At 45.1% G+C, this 23,185-nt stretch overlaps 1 protein-coding gene across 1 annotated transcript in view; it reads left to right on the top strand.

The window, feature by feature from the left end:
* Positions 1-23,185, top strand: part of inpp4b (inositol polyphosphate-4-phosphatase type II B) — a 203,354-nt gene that overhangs the window by 164,253 nt on the left and 15,916 nt on the right. The window contains exons 15-20 of the mRNA XM_007897646.2: positions 154-326; positions 6,815-6,938; positions 8,408-8,540; positions 11,877-12,017; positions 16,151-16,248; positions 17,652-17,764. Of these exons, the coding sequence (XP_007895837.2) occupies positions 154-326; positions 6,815-6,938; positions 8,408-8,540; positions 11,877-12,017; positions 16,151-16,248; positions 17,652-17,764 (782 nt within the window). The remainder of the gene's footprint in view (positions 1-153; positions 327-6,814; positions 6,939-8,407; positions 8,541-11,876; positions 12,018-16,150; positions 16,249-17,651; positions 17,765-23,185) is intronic.

Raw genomic sequence — 23,185 nt, 5'->3', positions numbered from 1 at the left:
TACTGCTATATAATATAGCTATTAGCCATAAAATAAGTCTGTGTTTTACTACATTACACATATTGAAAATTATTTGTCTTTTTTCTCTCAGAAAATATTATGTTTCAGTTATCATGCTTTACTAATTTCCCTGTGTTGGATTTATTCTGCAAGATCACTGGTACGAAGGGCTATACCCTCTGGTAGTTACACTAAAGGACTGTGTCAATGAAGTGGTTGCCAGAGCAAAGAAGGCCATGGTGTTTGTACTTCTTCAGGAGTGTGCCTGCAGCATACCTCAGGCCCTAGCACTGCACCAGAGGAGAGATGTTGTCTTCAGTCAAGCAGTAAGTGGGCTCTTTGTCTTCCATCCCATTCTGCTGTCATTGTTAATTGCAAGACAGTAACACACTCCATCAATATCATCAAATCATCTTCATTACAAGGCTATGATACACTGCATGTCATCTGAACACCTTCATTACAAGGCTGTAACACACTCCATCACCAGAACTTCAGCAATGTTCTTATACGATTGTTTGAAATGTGTATAATGTACGTGGATGGGAAATGCTGGAAATCTACAGACAGTAAATCAGCTGCCAATCCTCTATTTCAGGTGCTGATTGATCAGTTGTGCATTTCCAGGATTTGCAGTTTTCCCGTGTTAGCATTGCAGGTGCATTAGTCTATCTGTGCCTACAAAGAGTGTTGCGCAAAAAGCAGAGCTGTATACCTTTTAAGACTGGCTGCTGACTGCCTGTTCAGCATCTCAAGCCTCCATTTCATTCCCTCAAACATCTTTGTGTGCAGAAAAATACTCGCAGAACCATTTTGCAGAGGAAAGTCGCCACCCACAATGTTTTTAGGTGCACCACAAAAAAGAAAAGCTCAGCTTTTAACCAGGGGAGTCAGGAAAGGATGTTTTTGCCTTCCTTTTAGTGATAACGCTACAAGGTTCTAGTCTGTAACAAAAACAGAAGTCGCTGGGAACACTCAGCAGGTCAGGCAGCATCTGTGGAGAAAGGAAAGTGAGTCAACGTTTTAGGTCCACGACCCTTCATCAAAACTGGGGCATCTTGGAAGGGAGAGGCTTTTAAGAGCTAACAGGGAGGGGCGAGGCAGAGAGACAAAGGAGAAAATGGGGTAGAGGACAGGGGGTAATGGGTTAAAGAGGAGTTAATGATGCAAAACAAAAGGGGGGAATTGCAACAAAACAGGAGAATGGAGGTGTTAATAATGCAAAACAGTGGGGTGGTGGGGGGGGATATTTCCAACAAAATAGGCGGACCAGAGAGAGAAAAGGTGTGTCTGGGACCCAGATGATGGGGTAAAGGTCACAGAAGAGGGGGAGAGGGAAGGTGAGCTATTATGGTCTGAAATTGTTGAAATCAATATTGAGACCAGAGGGCTGTAAGGTCCCTAGCAGATAGATGAAGTGCTGTTCCTCGAGCTTGCGCTGTGGCTCATTGGAGCAGGTAGGAGCCCGAGGATGGAGAGGTCAGAGTGCAAGTGGGAGGGAGAGTTGAAGTGGCAAGAGACCGGAAGCTCAGGGGTGTGTGTGTGGACAGAATGGAGGTGTTCGGCAAATCTGTCACCCAATCTGCGTTTCGTCTCCCCAATGTAGAGGAGACCACATCATGAGCAGCGAAGGCAGTAAACTACATTAGTGGTAATGCACGGAAATCACTGTCTCTTGAAAACTGTGTTTGGGGCCCTGGGCAGTGGTATGAGAGGAGGTGAAAGGGCAGGTATTGCATCACCTGTGCTGGCATGGGAAGGCACTGGGGGGAGGAGAGCAAATGTTGGTGATAATGAAGGAATGAGCCAGGAAATTACGGAGAGAACGGTCCCTTCGGAATCCTGGGAGGGAGGGAAAGATATGTTTAGTGGTTGGATCACACTGGAGATGCCAGTAATGGCAGAGAATTATTTGTTGGATGTTCAGGCTGGTTGGGTGGAAGGTGAGGACTTGAGGGACCCTATCATGGTTCTGGGAAGAGGGGGGAGGGGTGAGAGCAGAGTGTAGGAAATAGGGCGGACATGGTCAAGGGCCCTGCCTACTACAGTGGATGGGAATCCTCGGTCGAGGAAAAAGGAAAACATTTCAGCTGCTCTGGCGTGAAAGGTGGCATCGTCAGAGCAGATACAGTGGAACTGGGAAAAGGGAATGGAGTCTTTACAGGAGGTGGGGTGGGAGGAGGTGTAGTCCAGGTAACTGTGGGTGTTGGTGGGCTTGTAAAAGATATCTATGGATAATCTATGCCCCGAGATGGTGAAGTTGAGGAAGGGAAGGGTCGGAAATGGATCATGTGAATGTTATGGAGGGGTGGAAGGTGGAAGCAAAATTGGTAAATTTTTACAGCTCACTGTGAGAGCAGGAAGCAGACCCAACGCAGTCGTCAATATATCTGAGGAACAGGTCAGGGAGCGGACCTGAGTAGGCCCGGAACAAAGAGTGTTCCAGGTGGCCAACAACCCACATGGGTTCCCATAGCGACATCTTTTACTTGGAGGAAGTGGTTGGAGTTGAAGGTGAAGTTGTTCAATGTCAGAACAAGTTCAGCCAGGCAGAGAAGGGTCTTCGTGGATGGAGATTGGTTAGGCTGCTGTTCGAGGTGGAAACAGAGGGCCTGCAGGCTGTCCTTGTGGGGGATGGAGGTGTAGAGGGACTGAATGTCCATTGTAAATAGGAGATGGTCAGGGCCAGGGAACTGGAAATTGTTGAAGTGGCGGAGAGCGTCAGAAGAGTCACGGATGTAGGTGGGTAAACTAATGTAGGTTCCAATCTGTATTGGTTACTTAGCTTGTAAAAGAGCCACTCAGCTCCAATTGACATCCTCTATAGTAATAATCTTACACTTCGTGTAGAGCCTTTCACATCTAGAGAACGTTTGAAAGTGCTTCATGTGATATAAAATGCAGTCAATCCACTTTACAATATATCCTGTGAAGTGCTTTGATATGTCTCAACTACACAATGAGACCATATATCAAATGCAAAGATTATTATTATCATATCGTAGAGTGTGTCTTGTGTGTAAACACGGCAGCCAACCTTTGCACAGCGGTGTACCACAAACTGTCCTGAATGAATGAGCAATTTTATCTGGAGGATTGTTGGTCAGGACACCAGAGAAATTCTCTTCTCTCTTTGAATAGTGTTTTGGCTCTTTCAAGGCAAGCAGATAGGACCTTGGGTTAATGTCTCATCCAAAGGACAGCACCTCTGACAATACAGTGCTTCTCTGGGTTGCAATGAATTGTCTGCCTAGAGCACGAAGTCCTGATGTGGCGTTTGGACCCCCCCAACCACTTTTGACTCAGAGGCAAGAAAGAGAGCTCCCAACTCAACCACGATGACACCTGTACTCAATACATGGAAGATATCAGAGTGAAAAAGAAAGAATTACTTCAGAATTTCTCCCTTTTGGCTTCCCTCCAGTATACAGTTTGCATCATGGAGCACTGTGTCAGGGGATTACGTCCTTCAAGTGGTTTGTCAGCCCTAGCAAGATAGCCTTAGCCTTATTTTCTTTCCTACCTGCTTCCCGCCTGTCCCCAGCAATGGGAGGCATCAATGTGATGGAATGAGTTGACAGGCAGCATCACTCCCCAGTTTGACCTGCCTGTCACCAGTTCCCAGTGCAGCACCAGCAGTCATCTCGTAGGTGATTTTAAGTATCCAGTCCATTGTTCTATTCAATCTGTCATTTGTTTGAAACCACTCTGGGTATGTATTGTGTAACAATGGATTGGTTGCTTCTTAAATGGAGTGAATTGACGCCAGCAAAGTGCAATGCAGCCACTCCATACTTGTTAATGTTTTCAGAATAATTGAAGGGAGAATTGCAAGTACGCCATCGGTCACGATAAAGTGCTCATTTCACTGTATCGCTTAATCTGTAGCCATTAGCAATCGATGCACATTTCAGGCAATTACCAAACATCCACAAACTGATTATAGTTCTGTATCGAGCATTTTGCTGTTACATTACGGCTGCACCGTTCTTGTGTTACATTGATTGCTATTCCATTTAATAGGCTGAAGAGGGCACCAACCCACTCTCATTACTTCAGTTCCTTTGTTAACAAAACCTCATAGAATCATAGAATTATACAGCACAGAAGGAGGCCATTTGGCCCATCGTGTCCGTGCCGGGTCTCTCAAAAGAGCTACCCAAATCAATCCCATTCCCCTGCTCTCTCCCCATAGTCATTGCAAATTTGTCCGCCCAAAATAATTATCTACGTTAGAATACATTAGAATATACAGCACAGAAACAGGCCCATTCAGGTCCTACCTTTCACACCGCCTCCACTTCGTCGCGGCAAACGGCTTTTCCTCCAGTCCCCGCACCGTCTTGTGCGGTGTTCCTCAGGGCTCTGTCCTCGGTCCCCTCCTCTTCACCCTCTACATGCTCCCCCTTGGTGACATCATCCGCAGACATGGGGTAAATTTCCACATGTATGCGGATGGCACCCAACTCTATCTCTCTGCCTCCACCCTGAACTCCAGGACTACTGAGGTCCTGACCGACTGCCTGTCTGACATCAAGTCCTGGATGAGGGCCAACTTTCTCCAACTCAACGTCAGCAAGACCGAGGCCCTCCTGATTGGCTCGCGCCAGCGCCTCCGCACCTCAGGCGCTGGCAGCATCAGCCTCCACGGCTGTACACTCAACCTCACTAAGCCAGTCAGGAACCTGGGTGTCTTGTTTAATAATAATAATAATAATCCTTGCATTTGATATAGCGCTTTTCACGTCGGGAGGACGTCCCAAAGCGCTTCACAGAATACACTGTAAAGTGAACTGACTGTATATTTGTGGGCAAACGCGGCAGTCAATTGCGCACAGCAATGTCCCACAAACAGTCGTAGATTGAAACTGACCAATTTATTATTGTTTTTGGTTTTGGAGGGATTATTATTAGGCTCTGTGTGGAGTAAGGAAACTTGCCCAAGGTTTCGCCCTCTGCCTGGAATTGAACTCAGGTCTCTCGCTTGCAAAGCGAGTGCTCTAACCACTGAGCTACAGGACTCCACCATGAACTGTCCTTTCTCCCCCACATCCGCGCCATGACTGGCATTGCCTACCACCACCTCCGTAACATTGCCAGACTCTGCCACTGCCTCACCCCTCAGGCTGCCAAACCCTCAGCCACACATTCGTCACATCAAGGCTCGATTACGGGAACTCCCTCCTCACCGACCTTCCGAACTTTTCCCTTCACAAACTGCAGATCATCCAAAACTCTGCAGCTTGTGTACTCTCGCACCAGACTCCGTGACTCCATCACTTCCATCTTCGCCCGACTCCACTGGCTCCCCATCCCCCAGAGGATTGAGTTCAAGATCCTCATCCTCACCTTCATGGCCATCCATGGCCTTGCCCCCTCCTACCTCTCTGACCTGCTGACTCCCTACCAACCTGCCCGCTCACTCCGTTCAGCGGGCTCCGGCCTGCTCCATGATTCCTGCCCGACCCGCCCTACCATCGGTGGCCGGGCCTTCAGTCACTCTGCCCCCACACTCTGGAACTGCATCCCACACTCCCTTCACCTCGCTTCCTCCCGTGCCTCCTTCAAGGCCGGTCTCAAGACCCTTCTCTTCGACCGTGCCTTTGGTCTCCCTCCCACCTCTCTGCCTTTCCTCACCCCTAAACCACTCCTCTCTCATGCTCGGGCTCTGACACCTGACTGTTCAGCGCTTTGGGACGCAGACACATCCTCCTGATGTGAAAGGCGCTCTATAAATGTAATTTTGTTGTTGTTGTTCGGCCTAACTGGTCTATGCCGGTGTTTATGCTCCACATGAGCCTCCTCCTGCCCTTCCTCAACTAAGCCTTCAAGCATAACCTTCTATTCCTTTCTTCCTATTTCATGTACCTATCTAGCTTTCCCTTAAATACGTCTATGCTATTTGCCTCAATTGTAGCATGTTCTACTTCTCTCTTAAAAGTTGTTATCAAATCGGCTTGCACCATCATTTCAGGCAATGCATTCCAGATCCGAACAACTCGCAGTGTGAAAAAATTTCTCCTCACCTTCCCTCTGTTTCTTTTAACGACTATTTTAAATCGGAGTCCTCGGGTTACCGACCCACCTGCCAGTGGAAATAATTTCTCCTTGCTTATGCTATCGAATCCCCTCATAGTTTTGAAAACTTCTATTAAGTCTCCTTTTAACCTTCTCTGCTTCAAGAAGAATAATCCTAGCTTCTCTAGCCTCTCCCGATAACTGAAGTCCCTCATTCCTGGTACCATCCTGGTAAATCTCCTTTGCACCCTCTCCAATGCCTTGACATCCTTCCTAAAGTGTGGTGCCCGGAACTGAACACAATACTCAAGCTGAGGCCTAACCAGTGTTTTATAAAGGTTCATTATAACTTCCTGACTTTTGTATTCTATGCCCCTATTTATAAAGCCTAGTATCCTGTATGCTTTATTTTAACAGCTTTATCTACCTGTCCTGCCACCTTCAAAGATTTACTTATAAATTTAAGATTGTACCATCTAGCTTATAAAACCTATGGCTTATCTTCACTAAATAGCATTTGAGATCCATGCCTAGAAATTCCACCTAGTCTTAGTCTATAAGACGTTTAAATTGTTCTTGTAAAATGTAAGACTGCACAGAATTGTGGATAATTCTTAGGCTTAATTTGAAAGGCAGTTTTATACAGTTTTAAACAGTCTTCAGGTTTAACACTGAATTTATAAATTGCCCACCTTAAAGGTAAGCGAATATGGTGTTAGAAGCTAAAAGTATGTGGACTTTCAGGTCTCCACTGTCCAACTGTTGATGTGAATCCAATTCTTTCTTGTTTTTGTAGCTTGCAGCCTTGGTCTGTGGGTTTGTGATCAAACTGCACACGTGTTTACATGACCAGGGCTTCCTACGACAGCTTCACACTGTAGGCTTGCTTGTACACTTCGAAGGACTTCTCAGCACTTACAGTGAGTAGCACATTCTTTTCATCTGCTGTAAAGTCTTTCATTTGTGATATTCGCCAAATGGATGATCACTGATTCTGACAGTCAACAAAGTCCAAAACAAGGCTTGGGGTAGTGAATTATAGCCCAGTGTCAGGACTCGACACTACATCTCTTGATAGCAACCTTGTTAAGAAAGCGAAAGATGCACAACTGGCCATTCATTACGCTCCCGAAATTCAAAATACAATTCGATTTGCCTCTAACTACCACCTTTCACATTGGGAGGACATTTCAAAGTGTTTATACAGAAAGATGTATAGGTAATGGGGTCTAAGGTTATGCTGACTGTTACAACAAGTTTTTTTGTATCTTTATAATGAAGGGTGTTTGAGGACAGGACACTGGACTCATTTAAAAAAACAGTTTGATGCTGTGATGGGGGAATGGTAGGGTTGGTATTCTGGGGGATGAGATGGTCCGAAGGGCCTTCTTCCTCTGAACTGATCTTTTGATCTTGTGAATAAAATATCCTCTAACCTTCCCCCCCACCCTCACCCGTGCATATTTAATAACAACAGCTTGCATTTATATAGCACTCTTCACACGGGGTAGCGTCCCGCAGAGCTTAATGGATCTCTTTTGGGTTCTTGGAAACGCTGCCACCGCTTATAATAACAACAACAACAACAACTTGCACTTATATAGCACCCTCCACACTGGAAAGCGTCTCAGTGCCAGAGTTTGACTCCAAGCCAGGGGGAGGGGGCCTTAAGCACGGTCGAAGAGGAAAGTTTTCAGGTGGGACTTGAAAGAGGGGAGAGAGGGGGCAAGATGGAGCGATTGAGGGAGAGTGTTCCAGACTTTCGGTGTGTAGTGGCTGAAATCGCGCCCTCCAATGGTGGGATGGCGGGTCTAAGGGATGAGCAGGAAGCCGGTGCCAGCTGAGCGGAGGTGCCGGATGGTGGATTGGGGAGTGAGGGGGTCGGAGAGTTAGGGAGGTGCCAGGGAATGAATGTATTTTAACACGAGTGTGAGAATCTTGAAATCGATCCATTCAGTGATGGGGAGCCAGTGGAGCCTGGCCAGAACTGGTGAGATGTGGGTACGGAGTTTGGTCTGGGTCAGTATGCGGGCGGCAGAGTTTTGAATGAGCTGGATCTTGTGAATGGTGGAGCTGGGAAGACAGGCGAGGAGTCTGTTGGAGTAATCCAGCTGAGAGATGATAAAAGTACGCACGCGGGTTTTGGCTGCATTTGGGGCATGGTACGCGCTCGGAGGCGGGCAATGTGGCGGAAGTGGAAGAAGGCGATCCTGGTCAGGGACCAGATGTGGTGGAGGAAGGACAGCTGGGGGTCTAGCCGGATGCCTCGGTTGCACACTGGTCCATTGAGTCTGAGGGAGAGCCTAGGGAGATTGAGGAGTTTAGATCCACAGGAGTGAAGACATTGACTGGAGCCAAGGAGTATAACCTGTATGCTTTTCACTTTTAGGTGAAGAGATTGGGATGCTGGAGGACATGTCAGTGGGAATCTCGGATTTGCAGAAGGTGACATTCAAAGTTGTTCAAGCACAGCTGGAGGAGAATGCCAGCGCTGAACTCTTCCCTGTTGTGACTGGAGTGAGGTATGAACAAAATAGTAACAGCAGCGTTGTGACCCTCAGTCTTGTGATCTCTTGTGTTCTCGAGAGTATTGTGCATTGGGAACATAGCAATGGGAGTAGGCCGTTCAGCCCCTCAAGCCTGTTCCGCCATTCTTTGAGATCACGTACCTCAACTCCAGTTACCCATCTTTGCTCCATATTCCTTGATACAATTACCTAACAAATATCTATCCACCTCAGTCTTGAAATTTTTAATTGATACAGCATCCACGGCGGTTTGGAAGAAGAGAGTTCCAGATATCCACTAACCTTTGTGTGAAAAAGGGCTTACGATTATTAGGGTTCCTGATTTCATTCCTAAATGGTCTAACTTTAATTTTAAGTTAATGCGTTACAAATTGTATTGGAGAAAATTGCACTTTGGAGCCATTATCTAGCAATTATTTACAAGATTTGGCCAGATGACAATATTTGAGAAGGGAAATAGGCTGAACTTCTCCTGTGCTTAAAAATTCCTTGAGGAAGAAAATCCTGTGGACTGTTTGATCTCCCTTTTCTAAAATACCATCTCTACCATCTTCCCATTGCTGCAGCTTTCTTAAATGAATCCCATGTCTTGACCTCAACCACACATATGGCAAAAGCCATTCCAGTTGTTCATTGCTCCTTATGTAAATAACTTACACCAATATTGCTCCTTTCACATAGGATGAACAATGAACGATGAACAACAATCTTGAGCAAAGAGGAAAGAAGGGGAATTTATACAGTACAGTTTACATTTCAATAGCATCTGTCATGTCGGGAGGATGTCTCAAATCGCTTAACATTGCTGCGAAGCTGAGCTGGGGGTGGGAGCTGAAAGGATTGGGGAGGGGAAGGAGGACCAAAAGTGGAGTCAAATACGTTTTGAGATGCAGTTTAAAAGAGGGGTGGGAAGAAGCGAGTAGGAGGGACTCTGGGATGAAATTCCAGAAAGCAGGGGCAGAATGGCTGGGAGCTTGCTGGTGAATGGGACAGATGGGACGGGACATGAAGGAGGCCAGTGTTCGCTGTGAGAAGGAAGCGACCAGGTCGATGGACTTGAAAGAGGTTCCCAAGATGTGGTGGAGCGAGACACTGGGTGTTTCTGAAGGTGACATTAAGGGTGTTGACTAACGTCATGATCAAAATAGAAAAACTGAAAAGAGTTTTAAAAGCAGGGAGAGTTTTATAACAGATCAAAGGTCAAAGTAGTTAAGTAATCATTTATTCTTATAGAGATCTAAACTATTTTTCTGTGTGTCTTACTCAAATAGAAACCCATCACCATGCGTATAGGTATACTGGACTCAATTTTCAAGACTGAGGTGGATAGATTTCTGTTAGATAAGGATATCAAGGGATATGGGGCAAAGGCAGGTAATTGGAGTTGAGGTACAGATCAGCCATGATCTCATAGAATGGTGGAACAGACTCGAGGGGCTGAATGGCCAACTCCTGTTCCTATGAGTATCGAAACCAAACTGAGAATTCCCCTTATGAATTTCACTTTTACATGGAAATTTTCCTGTGTTGGGGATGCAATGCGCACCCTCTCCCTGGAGGGACGCACCCTGTTACCTAACTACAGAGAGCATTAGGTGCAGGTTGGTGAAGTACAAGGCTTGGGGACCACAGTTTGTGTGTTGGGGGTACCACTGGAGTTTAATCATCTAAAATCACATAGCTTGCTGTTGAAAGCAAGCTTCCCACTGCTTGTTCAGCTTGAACAATCTCATCCTTTTGGGTTATGGCATTCCAGTGGGACTGAGTGGGAAGGAATCCTGCCCCTGGTCAGTGGTCTAAGTCCTACCAATGAGCCCGGCTGGCTGGTCTGTCAGCAGCAGTATTCTGTAGTACTGAGGATTCGTCTGGTTCAGTTAATGGACAACCGAGACTGCCACAGAGGGTTGGCTTGATTCTGATATTTCACTGTCAAGTATGTCACATTGGAGCCAACACAGCTCCAAGGAAATCACAATATCCTGCTTGCCTCCCGATTTCGTAATGATTTTTAATATCCTTGTCTTGCGGCTGAATATACAGAGTGACAGATAAGTGGACAAAACACAAAATACTGCAGATGCTGGAATCCAGATAAGTGGAGCTGACCTGTCAAGGTCCAGAATTCATAGAATCCACCACGGAATCCTTTGCACTGCAATGGGTAACATTTTACAATTTGTAACAGAAATGTTTTACTGTATTCCAGGAATATTCTGATTTAAGACGTGCAAATCTGTATCTCAAATGTTGCTTTATCGCATTCTGCAGTGGAAATGTCCAGTAAATTACAGAGATGATCAGGTTGAGCCACCTTCTGTTGTATAGATTTATTGCCCAACAGTGCAGTTGTCTCCAATGATTTCAGTGATGAGTTTTGATCCTGCTTGGACTATAAGAGTGGAAAGGTTGCTCGGCAGTCCTTGCAATGAAAACCTGCGTGATTTTTGCTGGTCAGAAAAAAGCAAAACTACCCAACTAGTCTGCTTGTACCCAACGCACACTCTGGGTGCCCCCAGCCTTGGCTCTTGCCAACCACATCATCTTGGTCCCAGACACACCTTTTCTCTCCCTTATCTGCCTGTTTTGTCACAAGTTCTTTTCCTCCCCCCACCCCCACCCGTTTTGTTCTGCAGTATTAACACCTCTATTCCCCCGCTTTTTTGCAAACCCACCCCCTTTGTTCTGCATCATTAATACCTCTTTAACCCATCATCCCCTGTCCTCTACCCCATTTTCTCCTTTGTCTTCCTTGTCCTGCCTCCCTCTTCCCTGTTAGCCCTTAAAAGCCGCTCCCTCCCAACATGCCCCAGTTCTGACGAAGTGTCGTGGACCCGAAATGTTGACTCACTTTCCTTTCTCCATAGATGCTGCCTGACCTGCTGAGTGTTCCCAGCGACTTCTGTTTTTGTTTGTAATTGTTGTTGTTGTTCTTACATTTCACGCTAAAGCTGTTCTGTACTGGTTATATCAAATCTTGAAAGGGTTCTTGTACCGTTAGCATATGGCTGCATGCCCCGGGGCAGCTTAAGGTGCCAGGATATTTTCTAATACTTAATATTAATCTACAGGAGGAGAGTGCACATTCCATTCCAACAATCTGTCTCTGGGATTTCCATATGTAGGTGGGATGCATGGAATTCTCAGTTTGGTTTGGATACTCTTAAGCTTGGGGTGATGGGTTTCCGCATGTGCCAAACACCAGGCTGACCAAAAAAAAAGGGATGTTTTCTTGACCGATGTGTTTTCTGTTGTCCGTGCTTCTGGGGCCAGAAATCTTATTAAAACCTTGTTAATTTTTTCCTCTTTTCTCTCTGGTGGGTTTTGTTGCAGAGATTTTTACACGGTAGAGGTCCAGCTCCCAACTAAACTGTTTGAGGTTTTGCCGCAGGAGATTAAAGACGGGAATTTGTTGCGAGTGTATCCAGTGCTTTTCAACGTGGGAATAAATGAGCAGCAAACTTTGGCAGAGAGGTATGCTAAGGTCATTGTGCATTCAATGTGCAAATGCAGCTTCAATTCTGTTTGCCCCACAAACAGTCGTGGATTGAGTGAACAATTTTAATAATTTTATACTGTAAAGGATGTGGCTGTGTGTATTTTGCTTCAATTCAATCAGCTTCAGCTGGTTTGTTTGTTTTAGTTTTCATCCATTTATATAACTGGGTTGCTTTTTCAAGGACCATTTCTGGCCTGGGTTGATCTATGGCAAGCAATGGGAGGCTGGCGTGAAATATTTTTGTTTAAACAAGCCTAGCTCAGTTGATAGCATTATTGTCTCTGAGTCAAAAGGTTGTGGTTTGAAGCCTCACGTCAGGACTTGAAATCCATATAATCTAGGTTGACATTCCAATGCAGTCCTGGGGAAGCACTGCATGGTCCTTCATGATGAGACCTAAAACCGAGGTCCTGTATGGCTGTCCAGGTAGACATTGGATCCCAGAGCACTATTTAAAAAGAGTAGGGAGATCTAACCCCTGGACCAAATAAAATTGGTTACTCCCTCTTCAGCTGTTTGTGAGCCATTGCTGTGTTCAAATTGGCTGCACTTTACAGGATATCCTGTCATGTGCTTTGAGATGTCTCGATGACATGATAGTGCGCTATGTCAAATGCAAAGCTTATTTATTGTCTATAGCCTTTGTAGATTTTCCTTTGTTAAACAAGGTTAAGTCTTCACAGAAAGTAAACCCACCAGAATTGGCAGGAAATCCAGCCGTTAACCTTGGGAAAGTGGATAACATTGCATAAAGCTATAAGGAACGAGATGGTAATAAGGAACATACAGCAATGTCACATGTCTTCAAATAAAATCATGTCAGGAATCGGAGCATCTCCAACCACAGGAAGGAAGTTTGAACTTGTGATCCAATTAAATAAGACAAGCGTTTGAGACTAGCAGAAGATTTGATAGATTTGAATCATCCACTGGAAATGTCAGACACTATTTTCAGGAAGCAAGTATAACAATAATAATAAAATTATAATCCTTACATTTGATATAGTCTTATCATGTCACCTAGACTTCTCAAAGGGTTTTACATGATAATAATCCTTACATTTGATAAAGCGCCTTATCACGTCGATGAGACGTCTCAAAAGTGCTTCACAGATTACATTGTAAAGTGGATTGACTGTGTATTTTGTGGGAGAAACGTAGTAGCCAATTGCGCACAGCAACATCCATAAACAGTCTTGGATTGAGTGAACACATTATTTTAAACTTTTATACTGGAAATGGGTGAGGCTGTGTATAGTTTGTGGGCTGCAGATATCAGAGCAGGAGATGCTGAGAGCTGATGTCTCCCCCTCCTTAAATGGATTATTAATATTATTTCCAGTGCATTGCAGAATCAAGTAGAATAAACACATGCACACTCGTCTTGCCTTTAAGAATATTTATATTTTTCAATCCACGACTGTTTGTGGGATGTTGCTGTGCGCAATTGGCTGCTGTGTTCCGTCCACAAATATATGGTCAATTCACTTTGCAGCATATCCTGTGAAGTGCTTTGAGATGTCGAGAAGACATGAAAAGCGCTATATCAAATGCAAGGATTATTATTATTATATCATAGAATCGTAGAATTCTACAGCACAGAAGGAAGCCATTCGGCCCACCGCGTCTGTGCCAGCTCTTTGAAAAGAGCTATCCAAATCAATCCCACTCCCCCGTGCTCTCCCCGTAGCCCTGCAAACTTGTCCTCCCCAAGTAATTATTTCCCTTTGGGAAAGAGCATGAGATGCGTATCAGAGATCTGGCGTAAATTTCAAGCTGTTTTAAGACCAGATCCGCTCTCAGGAACAAGAGTGGGGGAGTATTTTTATAATAATAATATTAATAATAATATTAATAATAATTTGAGCATTTAATTATAGCACTTCAATTCTTCTTATTAATAACAATAATAATCCTTGCATTTGATATTGAGTCTCAAAGCACTTCACACAGTATATTGTAAAGTGAATTGACTGTATTTTGTGGATGAAATGCCGCAGCCAATTGCACACAGCAGTGTCCCACAAACAGTCGTAGATTCAGTGACTAAATTTTTTTTTGAGGGATTATTACCCCCGGAAAGTGATCCACCAATTGACTAACAGTCGGGTTCCTATTTCCTGTTAGGTAAACTGTGGTGTGTGAAGTAAGGAAACTTGCTTTTGCCCCACCTGGGAATCAAACCTGGTTACTCTCGCATTCGTGGTCACAAAGTATCTTTTAAATCTTACCCACATTTGCTATCTGTTTCATGGGACCACATCATTAACTTTCACTTCCTCTCCTTATTCCCCTCTGAAAACATGGAAGCTGATCATCCTCAACCAAGTTTATTATGTACAAAAATTAACACCTTTATTTTACCCGTCTAAAATACTGCTGTAAAAGTGCCAATAATCTTTTATTTGATTCAGAGCCTATAACATCAAAATACCCCAAAGCGCTTATTGGTGTAAAAATGAATTGACTACATTTGTAGACAAATGAAACAGCTAATTTACACACAGCAATGTCCAACAAACAGCCATGAAATTAAAGAACAGTTTTATCTGGAGTATTGTTGCCCAGGACACTAGGAGAAACTCCCTTCTTTTTGCGAATAGTACCATGGGATCCTTACCATCCACCTGACCAGAGCGATGGTTTAATATTTAATTCCACCCCCAGCCCCCTCTCCACCCATTTTTGTCCTCTCCTAACTTGAAGATGCTAATTTAATTGCACAATGCCTTAAAGTTGTATTACTGCTCACTTATACAGTTCTAAAATACATGTTTCACTATTGCTAGTGGACTTTGAGTTGATTATAATTGTTGGACCCAGTACTTCGGTGTCTTTCTTTACAATACATAACCTTTACTAGTAGACCTATTGAATGAACCATAAGCAGATGTGTTCTTTCCATGTGTAGTATCTGTCCAACAGCCATGTAGATCAGCCTCATTGCTTTCTCCCTAGTGAGCCTTTCTCCCAGGTTGCTTGACATGCCCCTGTTTTTTTTCTATAGTTCGTTCCATTTTATATAAAATTAAGCGGTCAGTCTGCCAATGCTGTTGGTCTTGTGTATTTGAATCCAAGCTGCATCCAAGGCTGCATTCTCCACCTCTCAAAGCCAATCAGGAACCTCGGTGTTCTGTTCGACCCTGAGCTGTCCTTTCTTCCCCACATCCGCACCACAACTGGCACCGCCTTCCACCACCTCCGGAACATCGCCAGACTACGGCTCTACCTCACCCCTCACGCTGCTGAAACACTGGTCCACTCCTTTATCACCTCAAGTCTGGACTATGGAAACTCTCTCCTCGCCGGCCTTCCCAGCACCTCCCTCCACAAGCTGCAGGTCATTCAGAACTCTGCAGCTCGTGTACTGTCCCGCACCAGGCTTCGGGACCACATCACTCCCACCCTCGCTCGCCTCCACTGGCTCCCCATCCCCCAGAGGATCGAATTCAAGATCCTCATCCTCACCTACAAGGCTATTCACGTCCTTGCTCCCTCCTACCTCTCCGACCTACTATCCCCCTACTTACCTGCCCGTACCCTCCGTTCCTCTGGCTCTGGTCTGCTCCACATCCCCCGACCTAACCGCCTTACCAACGGTGGCCGGGCTTTCAGCCTCTCAGCCCCTAGGCTCTGGAACTCCATCCCCCAGTGCCTTCGCCGCCTCCTCCCTTTCTTCCTTCAAGGCCGGTCTCAAGACCTTTCTCTTCAACCGTACCTTCACCTCCTCTCTCGACTCTGTACCCCCTCCTCGCTCCCTCCCTTCCCTCCCCTCACCCTGACCATTTCCCCCCTGCTCGGGTCCCGACTCAACTATCCAGTGCCTTGGGACGTCCTGACGTGAAAGGCGCTCTATAAATGCAATCTTGTTGTTGTTGTTGTTGAAGTTTGGAGTGACTGGGTATGGCTGTAGTACAGTGTGATAATCTCAAGCACATACTGTCCTCATGCAAATCACAGCTATTTGCGCAGCTGTATGTGTAACAGGAGCAAACCAATCCTTGATAAACTTTTCTCTCAAACATACTCCTTGTCGGCAGTTGTATTTGTTCCCAGTCAATTTCATTTGTGATGCCAGGCCAAGACTTTTAATTTTTTGTTATCATAGGTTTGGAGACATCTCTCTGCAAGAAATTATCAATCAGGAGAATTTAGAACTTCTCAATAGATATTACAAATCATTTGAAGAAAAGCTGTCACCTGACTGTAAGTACTGTATATTACTTTATTATCAAAAACAACAGCAAAATTACATTTGTATAGAGCCTATCATGTCGGGAGGATGTGCCTAGGTGCTGGAAAGTCAGTACAAAAACCTGATTGGAGGGATTCGTGTTGGGATTGGTGGGAGAGAAAGGAGCGAAGCTGGGAAACAATGACTCATTCCAGGCCCTTGGAGAGGAACGGGAGGTTGAGATGGGGTGTTAGTTTGAGAGCAGAAAGTAGTTTTGAGTTTGTGTCTCTCTGGACTCATAATTTTCCCTAATCTTGGAAGCGGCAGCTTCCTTTAAGCAAATCACATATGGTAAATATCTATGGGGCCATTTCCTTGCAGTCAGCCCACACAAGGGCTAGCTTCCTCTTAGCGCCATAAGCAAATAATGGTTATTAACAGCTTAATGGAAAATTGCCAATTTATTAATGCTGGAAGACATTTAAAGCAGGGTTAGTGTTAACTTTAGGGTGTAATCTTGATCTCAAAAGATATCACATTCACTTTACACAGTGCTGCAGTGTTGGAATATGTACTGGTATTATTCCTGGAGGAGAAGAGTGAATAGCAGATCAGGGATCACAAACAGAGTATCTGGAAGTGCAATGGGGTCAGATCCATCATCACTGAGAATGTCTTTGATGGGGTTGGGAGCCGAGGGGGTTGTGAAGGGGATATCAGCAGTAGAAACGCTTAATTTTCTTCAGCCACTTTCCTCCCTCACCCTTGATCTCCCAGTACCACTCGGCCTTGTCTCCCACCCACCCACCCCTTGCAGCAAAGAGCATAAGTGTGGAAACATCCTTGGATACTTTTCCTGTTCTGTCTCATCCAAGGCGAGATGAGACAAACCACATTACCCTAACCACAGTATTATTCCCATGTGAGAGCAACAGCCACCTCCCCACAGTCTTGAACCTGTGACCTTCTGATTTATATGGCCATTCATTTTGGCTATCTTGCACTGCTCTTTTAAGAGGCTGGGGAAGCGTTCATTGCAGAAATCTATTAAGTTGCTGGGTTCCTTTACTTAACTCCATTTGCAGTGTGTTTCCTTTTCACATTCATGTGGGAGCACTGCATATAATACAACAAAGCAAGCCAGATAACTTCAGAAAGAACCAGTGCAAGAAAATATTTTAGAACTTGGTGTCCTTAGCCCGCTCAGCTCCCGCACTGCCTCATGCCGAATATCATGAAGAGTAGACGGGAAGAGAGGCAGAGTGGGAGGTAAAGGTGCAAACCATGTCTGGGGCCCTCTCAGAGCTCGGGCCCCTAAACCATGGCTTAGATGTCTTGTTGGTTAATCCGGCCCTAATGGTTGCAGATATAGGTACTTGATGATGGTCGCTATTTGAAAATCTATTTGCTTTTCCCATGGTTTTTCATTTTGCAGGTTTGCCTCGATTTCAGGCGCAGACTGACCTAAAGGATCTGTTGCAAAGCCTTAGTCAAAACATCCAAATCAAGAAAAGGAAAAATGTCGAAATTTTAAAGCTTGCAGCAAAAGTAAGTTTTGTGAAAATACAATTTCTGTACTTTTCAGAAGGCTGAAATTGAAGTCAGGCAGTGCTCGCAACACGGTTTTAGCTGGTTAAAGTCTAACAGACGTGGACCTGAGGGTCTGAGAGTATAGTTGGGGAGATGGGTTAGGCCTGTCATAAATGGACAGAAAAGAGATATTTAGCTGCTATTTGCTGAATTATTACAGGTTATTAAAGTATGCTGCGTAGAAAATCATTAAGCCTTTGTACTTTTGTGGGTGTGGTGGTGGAAGGATACAATCTTTCCATATTCAGTGAATTTATCTAATCTTCGTGATGAGAGTGTGTTGCTGGCTCGTTGACAATATAAGCAGCGGCTTTGTGGGAAATTTCAGATAAACTGTTGCTAGAGTGGTGTGCTGTTGTGAAGGTTAATAATGAATCATTGCTTCAATAGAAGTGCTGCAAGGACCACAATGAAGAGTTAAGTTAGACTGCCCTCAAGTCCACTGTGACCCCAGTCTCTATCGGGTGGCTGGTTCAGTTCATTTTCAGCTCATGCACTTATGGGAGAAATTCCAACCGGGTCTAAGTTCAATCCATTTATGTAGCATTTCAGAGCATCCACATTTCAGTGAATTATTGAATTCAGTCTTAACTTTCAAGCCAGTTTTCGGCAATTATGAAAAGAAACTTACAGTTAACCCAGCTTTAAAGTTGTAAGAAATTGCCAAATTCTGGATGCCCTGAAATGTCTAGACCTTTTTCCCTAAGTTGAAGCGAAAATAATCACTTAATGCGATTATAAACATTACTCAGAATTACTCAGAACTGCTAAAATAAGTACAAATTCCCTCAATTTTAGTCCTTTTTCTTCCAATGTCAGCTCTTCTCCCGGTGCTCTGGCCAACAAATCTCCCAAATAAAATTGATCATTCACTACATAGCTGTTTGTGGGACATTGCTATGCACAATTGGCTGCTGCATTTCACCCACATAAGGTGCTATATCAAATCGAAGGATTATTATTATTCCCAGTTCTCTCCCGGTTCTCTTTTATTCCAACTTCTGCTTTTTGCTCTTTTCTACTATCCTAGCAGTAGTGAAACCTTCGGTATCTATGTTCCATTTACTATATCTGCTATAATTGGGAAGACTAAAAATCCAATTCTCTCCCCGAATCACTCTCTATATTCCTCCCGCACATTCAGTGACGTGCTGTCTTGCAAAATTGTGTTCCTTCAAGGGTTGAAGTTTAGGAACATAGAAACACAGGAACAGGAGTTGGCCATTCAGCCCTTCGAGCCTATTCCGCCATTTAATTAGATCATGGCTGATCTGTACCTCAACTAATCCTTTCAATTCCAATTTCCCGCTTTCTCCCCATATCCTTTAATACCCTGACCTACCAAAAATCTATCAATGTTTGACTGTTTAGCCTTGTATTCAACATAGCTCTCAAATGTCAAAACATCTCAAAGGACTTCACAGGCAATCATTGTGAATGTAGTGGCGGCATGTCTGTAGGCAAAAGTGGCAGCCAGTTTGTGCCCAGCAATGTCCACACAAACAGGCCTGAAGTTAGAAGCACAGCAGCACTGCTGCGGTTCAATGCCAACCAAAACCACTTAAAGGCCAAAAAAGCAAGTCTTGTTGACAGCTGGACATGATTTAAAATTTTCTGTTTTCCTAATGATCACCATAGGAAGCAGGCAAATATTTTTTGAAACTTGGCAACTCTGCTATCCAGTTCCTCAAAAGCAGCTCTCCATTTTGCACACACTCAATAGCTTTGCATGGACCCAGCCCACCTCCTAGCCATGCAACATATCTGTAGTTACCAGGGTGACTTGTAGACCTTTCTGTTCAGTTGCTGATCCGAGACTGCGTTACGCAACACTAGCAGGCAGCCAAACCTGACCAGTAAGCATTCCGTCACTGACAGCACGAAGGAAAACAGCACACTGGAGACAACAATAACAACTTGCATTTATATAGCGCCCTCCACGCTGGGTAGTGTCCCGGACTAAGATTTAGTGGACCGAGTAGGAAATGTTCCATTTTCAGGATCTCACACAAAAATCTCTCTTGGCATGCCATTAAAAAAATATTATAATGATAATAATCCTTACATTTGGTATAGCACTTTTCACATCAGGAGGGTGTCTCAAAGCGCTTCACAGGGTATACTGTAAAGTGACTGTGTGCTTTGTAGGATGATGTGACAAGCAATTTGTGTACAGCAATATCCCATAAACAGTCATGAAGTGAATGACCGATTTTACTTGGGGGGGTTGTTGGCCAGGACACCGTGGGAAATTCCCTTCTCTTTTGAGATCTTCAATGTCCCATTGAACAGGCAGATGGGAACTTGGATTAACATCTCATCCAAAGAATAAAATCTTCAATTAACCTTTCTTCCATTATCAACAACCAATTATTATGTCAACGAATGTTCACTAACCATGAGAGTTCAAAGCTTCAGCTCTGACTTCAAATAAATCACTTATTTTAAATACAAGTGCATGTGTATTATCCACTCCTCCCTCCTGCTTTACTTTTTCAATCCCATTTAAAACAACAACAACAAGATTCCATTTATAGAGCGCCTTTCACGTCGGGAGGACGTCCCAAGGCGCTGGACAGTTGGGTCAGCACCCGAGCAGGGGGGAAATGGTCAGGGTGAGGGGAGGGAAGGGAGGGAGCGAGGAGGGGGTAGAGAGTCGAGAGGGGAGCTGAAGGCACGGTCAAAGAGAAAGGTCTTGAGACCGGCTTTGAAGGAGGAAAGGGAGGAGGCGGCGAAGGCACTGGGGGATAGAGTTCCAGAGCCTAGGGGCTGAGAGGCTGAAGGCCCGGCCACCGATGGTAGGGCGGTTGGGGCGGGGGATGTGGAGCAGACCAGAGCCAGAGGAACGGAGAGTACGGGAAGGTAGGTAGGGGGATAGTAGGTCAGAGAGGTAGGAGGGAGCGAGGCCGTGAATGGCCTTGTAGGTGAGGATGAGGATCTTGAATTCGATCCTCTGGGGGATGGGGAGCCAGTGGAGGCGAGCGAGGGTGGGAGTGATGTGGTCGCGAAGCCTGGTGCGGGACAGTACACGAGCTGCAGAGTTCTGAATCATCTGCAGCTTGTGGAGGGAGGTGCCGGGAAGGCCGACGAGGAGAGAGTTCCCGTAGTCCAGCCTTGAGGTGATAAAGGCGTGGACCAGAGTTTCAGCAGCGTGAGGGGTGAGGTAGTGCCGTAGTCTGGCGATATTCCGGAGGTGATGGAAGGCGGTGCCAGTTGTGGCGCGGATATGAGGGAGAAAGGACAGCTCAGGGTCGAACAGAACGCCGAGGTTCCTGACCGGCTTTGAGAGGTGGAGAGTGCAGCCTTGGATGCTGATGCTGTCAGAGCCTGAGGTGCGGAGGCGCTGACGTGAGCCAATCAGGAGGGCCTCAGTTTTACGCACGTTGAGCTGAAGAAAGTTGTCTCTCGTCCAGGACTCGATGTCGGACAGGTAGGCTGTCAGGACATCGGTGGTCGTGGAGTTGAGGGTACAGGAGGAAAGGTAGAGTTGGGTGTCATCCGCATACATGTGGAAGTTGACCCCATGTCTGCGGCTGTTGTCACCAAGGGGGAGCATATAGAGGGTGAAGAGGAGGGGACCGAGGACAGAGCCCTGAGGGACACCGCACAAGACAGTGCGGGGGGTGGAGGAAAAGCCATTCGTGGAAACAAAGTGAAGACGGTGGGAGAGGTACGACCTAAACCACTGAAGGACAGGGCCTTGAATGTTGCGGTGGGAGGACAAGCGGTGGAGGAGGATAGCATGGTCGACTGTATCGAATGCTGCCGATAGGTCGAGGAGGACGAGGAGGCAGAGGGAGCCCTGGTCGCAGATGGTCAGGATGTCATTGGTGACCTTGACCAGGTCAGTTTCTGTGCTATGGGCAGCACGGAAACCCGACTGAAGGGGTTCGAATAATGAATGGATAGAGAGGAAAGAGCGCAGCTGGGAGGCGACAGCTCGTTCCAGGACCTTGGACAGGAAGGGGAGGTTGGAGATGGGCCGGTAGCTTGATAGCTGTGACGCATCAAGGGAGGGTTTTTTAAGGTGGGAGTGATGGTGGCAGTTTTTAAGGGAATGGGAACAGAGCCAGAGGAGAGGGACAGGTTGACGATGTTTGTGATATGTGGGGCAAGGAGGTGGAGCTGGGAGATAAGGAGTGGAGTGGGGATGGGGTCAAGGGAGCAGGTGGTGGGTTTCAGGGACAGGATGAGTTTGGTGACAGAGGATGGGAAAACGGGTACGAAAATGTGTAGGGGAGGATGGGTAGGAGTCGGAGGGTGGGGGTGCGGTGTGGGTGGATGTTGGAGGGGAAGTGACCATGGAGCGAATTCCCTTGATTTTGGAATTTTGATTTTGAAAATCTTGTATACCTGGTAAATATTGGGTAAGATACCTTCTGTGATGTCTCCTTTCAAGACTGAAGAGCTCAAGCTTATTTAGAGGTTCAACCAATTTGAATTCAACCAATTTGGTGATTAGGGGAGCATCCTGTTTGCTTTGTTTATTGCTTCTTCACACTGTTTCGACACGGTGAGCAATAATAATAATAATAATAATCCTTGCATTTGATATAGCACTTTTCACGTCTTCTAAACGTCTCAAAGCGCTTTACAGAACATGATGTAAAGTGACTGTATATTTCCCACAAACAGTCGTGGATTGAAAATGACCCATTTATTATTGTTTTTTTGTTTTGGAGGGACTATTATTATTATTAATAATATAATTATTATTATGAGGCGTGTGGAATAAGGAAACTTGCCCAAGCTGTCGCCCTGCCTGGAATTGAACTCAGGTTAATATAATATATTATTAATATAATATAATTAATATAATTAATATAATATTGTATAATTATATATAATAGATAAATATATAATTAATATAATATAATAATTAATTAGAACAATATAATTAAGATAATATAGGCAATATAGGTTTGATGGGCTGTATAACTTCCTTCTGCCCTGTAACTTGTATGATTTTATTAAGTGCACCTACAAACATAAAACTTCACAGTAAAAACCCCACAGAACTCTCTGATGTTTGGATAACATTACAAGGTACTATATCAAATGTCACCCTCCTACCCTCACCCGATTCCACTGGCTCCACATCCCTCAGAGGATAGAGTTCAAAATCCTCAATAAATAAACTAACACCTTAGATCTTTTTCAGCTTCCCCCTTGGGAAGCTCTGTCCCATCAACAGACTACACGTTTCTCCTATTCTTGTATCCTATAATAATTCTTACATTTGGTCTAACAGTTTTCAAGGCAGAGGACATTCACAGCATGTACTGTAAAGTGCAGTCAGTGACTGTGTGAATGTGGCAGCCAATTTGCACATAGCAATGTCCTACAAACATCAGGAAGCTCCCTGTCAAGCGCTCTCGA

This window comes from Callorhinchus milii, unplaced genomic scaffold (genome assembly GCF_018977255.1).
Source record: "Callorhinchus milii isolate IMCB2004 unplaced genomic scaffold, IMCB_Cmil_1.0 Scaffold1, whole genome shotgun sequence".
NCBI lineage: Eukaryota > Metazoa > Chordata > Chondrichthyes > Chimaeriformes > Callorhinchidae > Callorhinchus > Callorhinchus milii.
The sequence above is the reverse complement of the archived record's forward strand: the minus strand, read 5'-3'. Positions and strand labels throughout refer to the sequence as shown.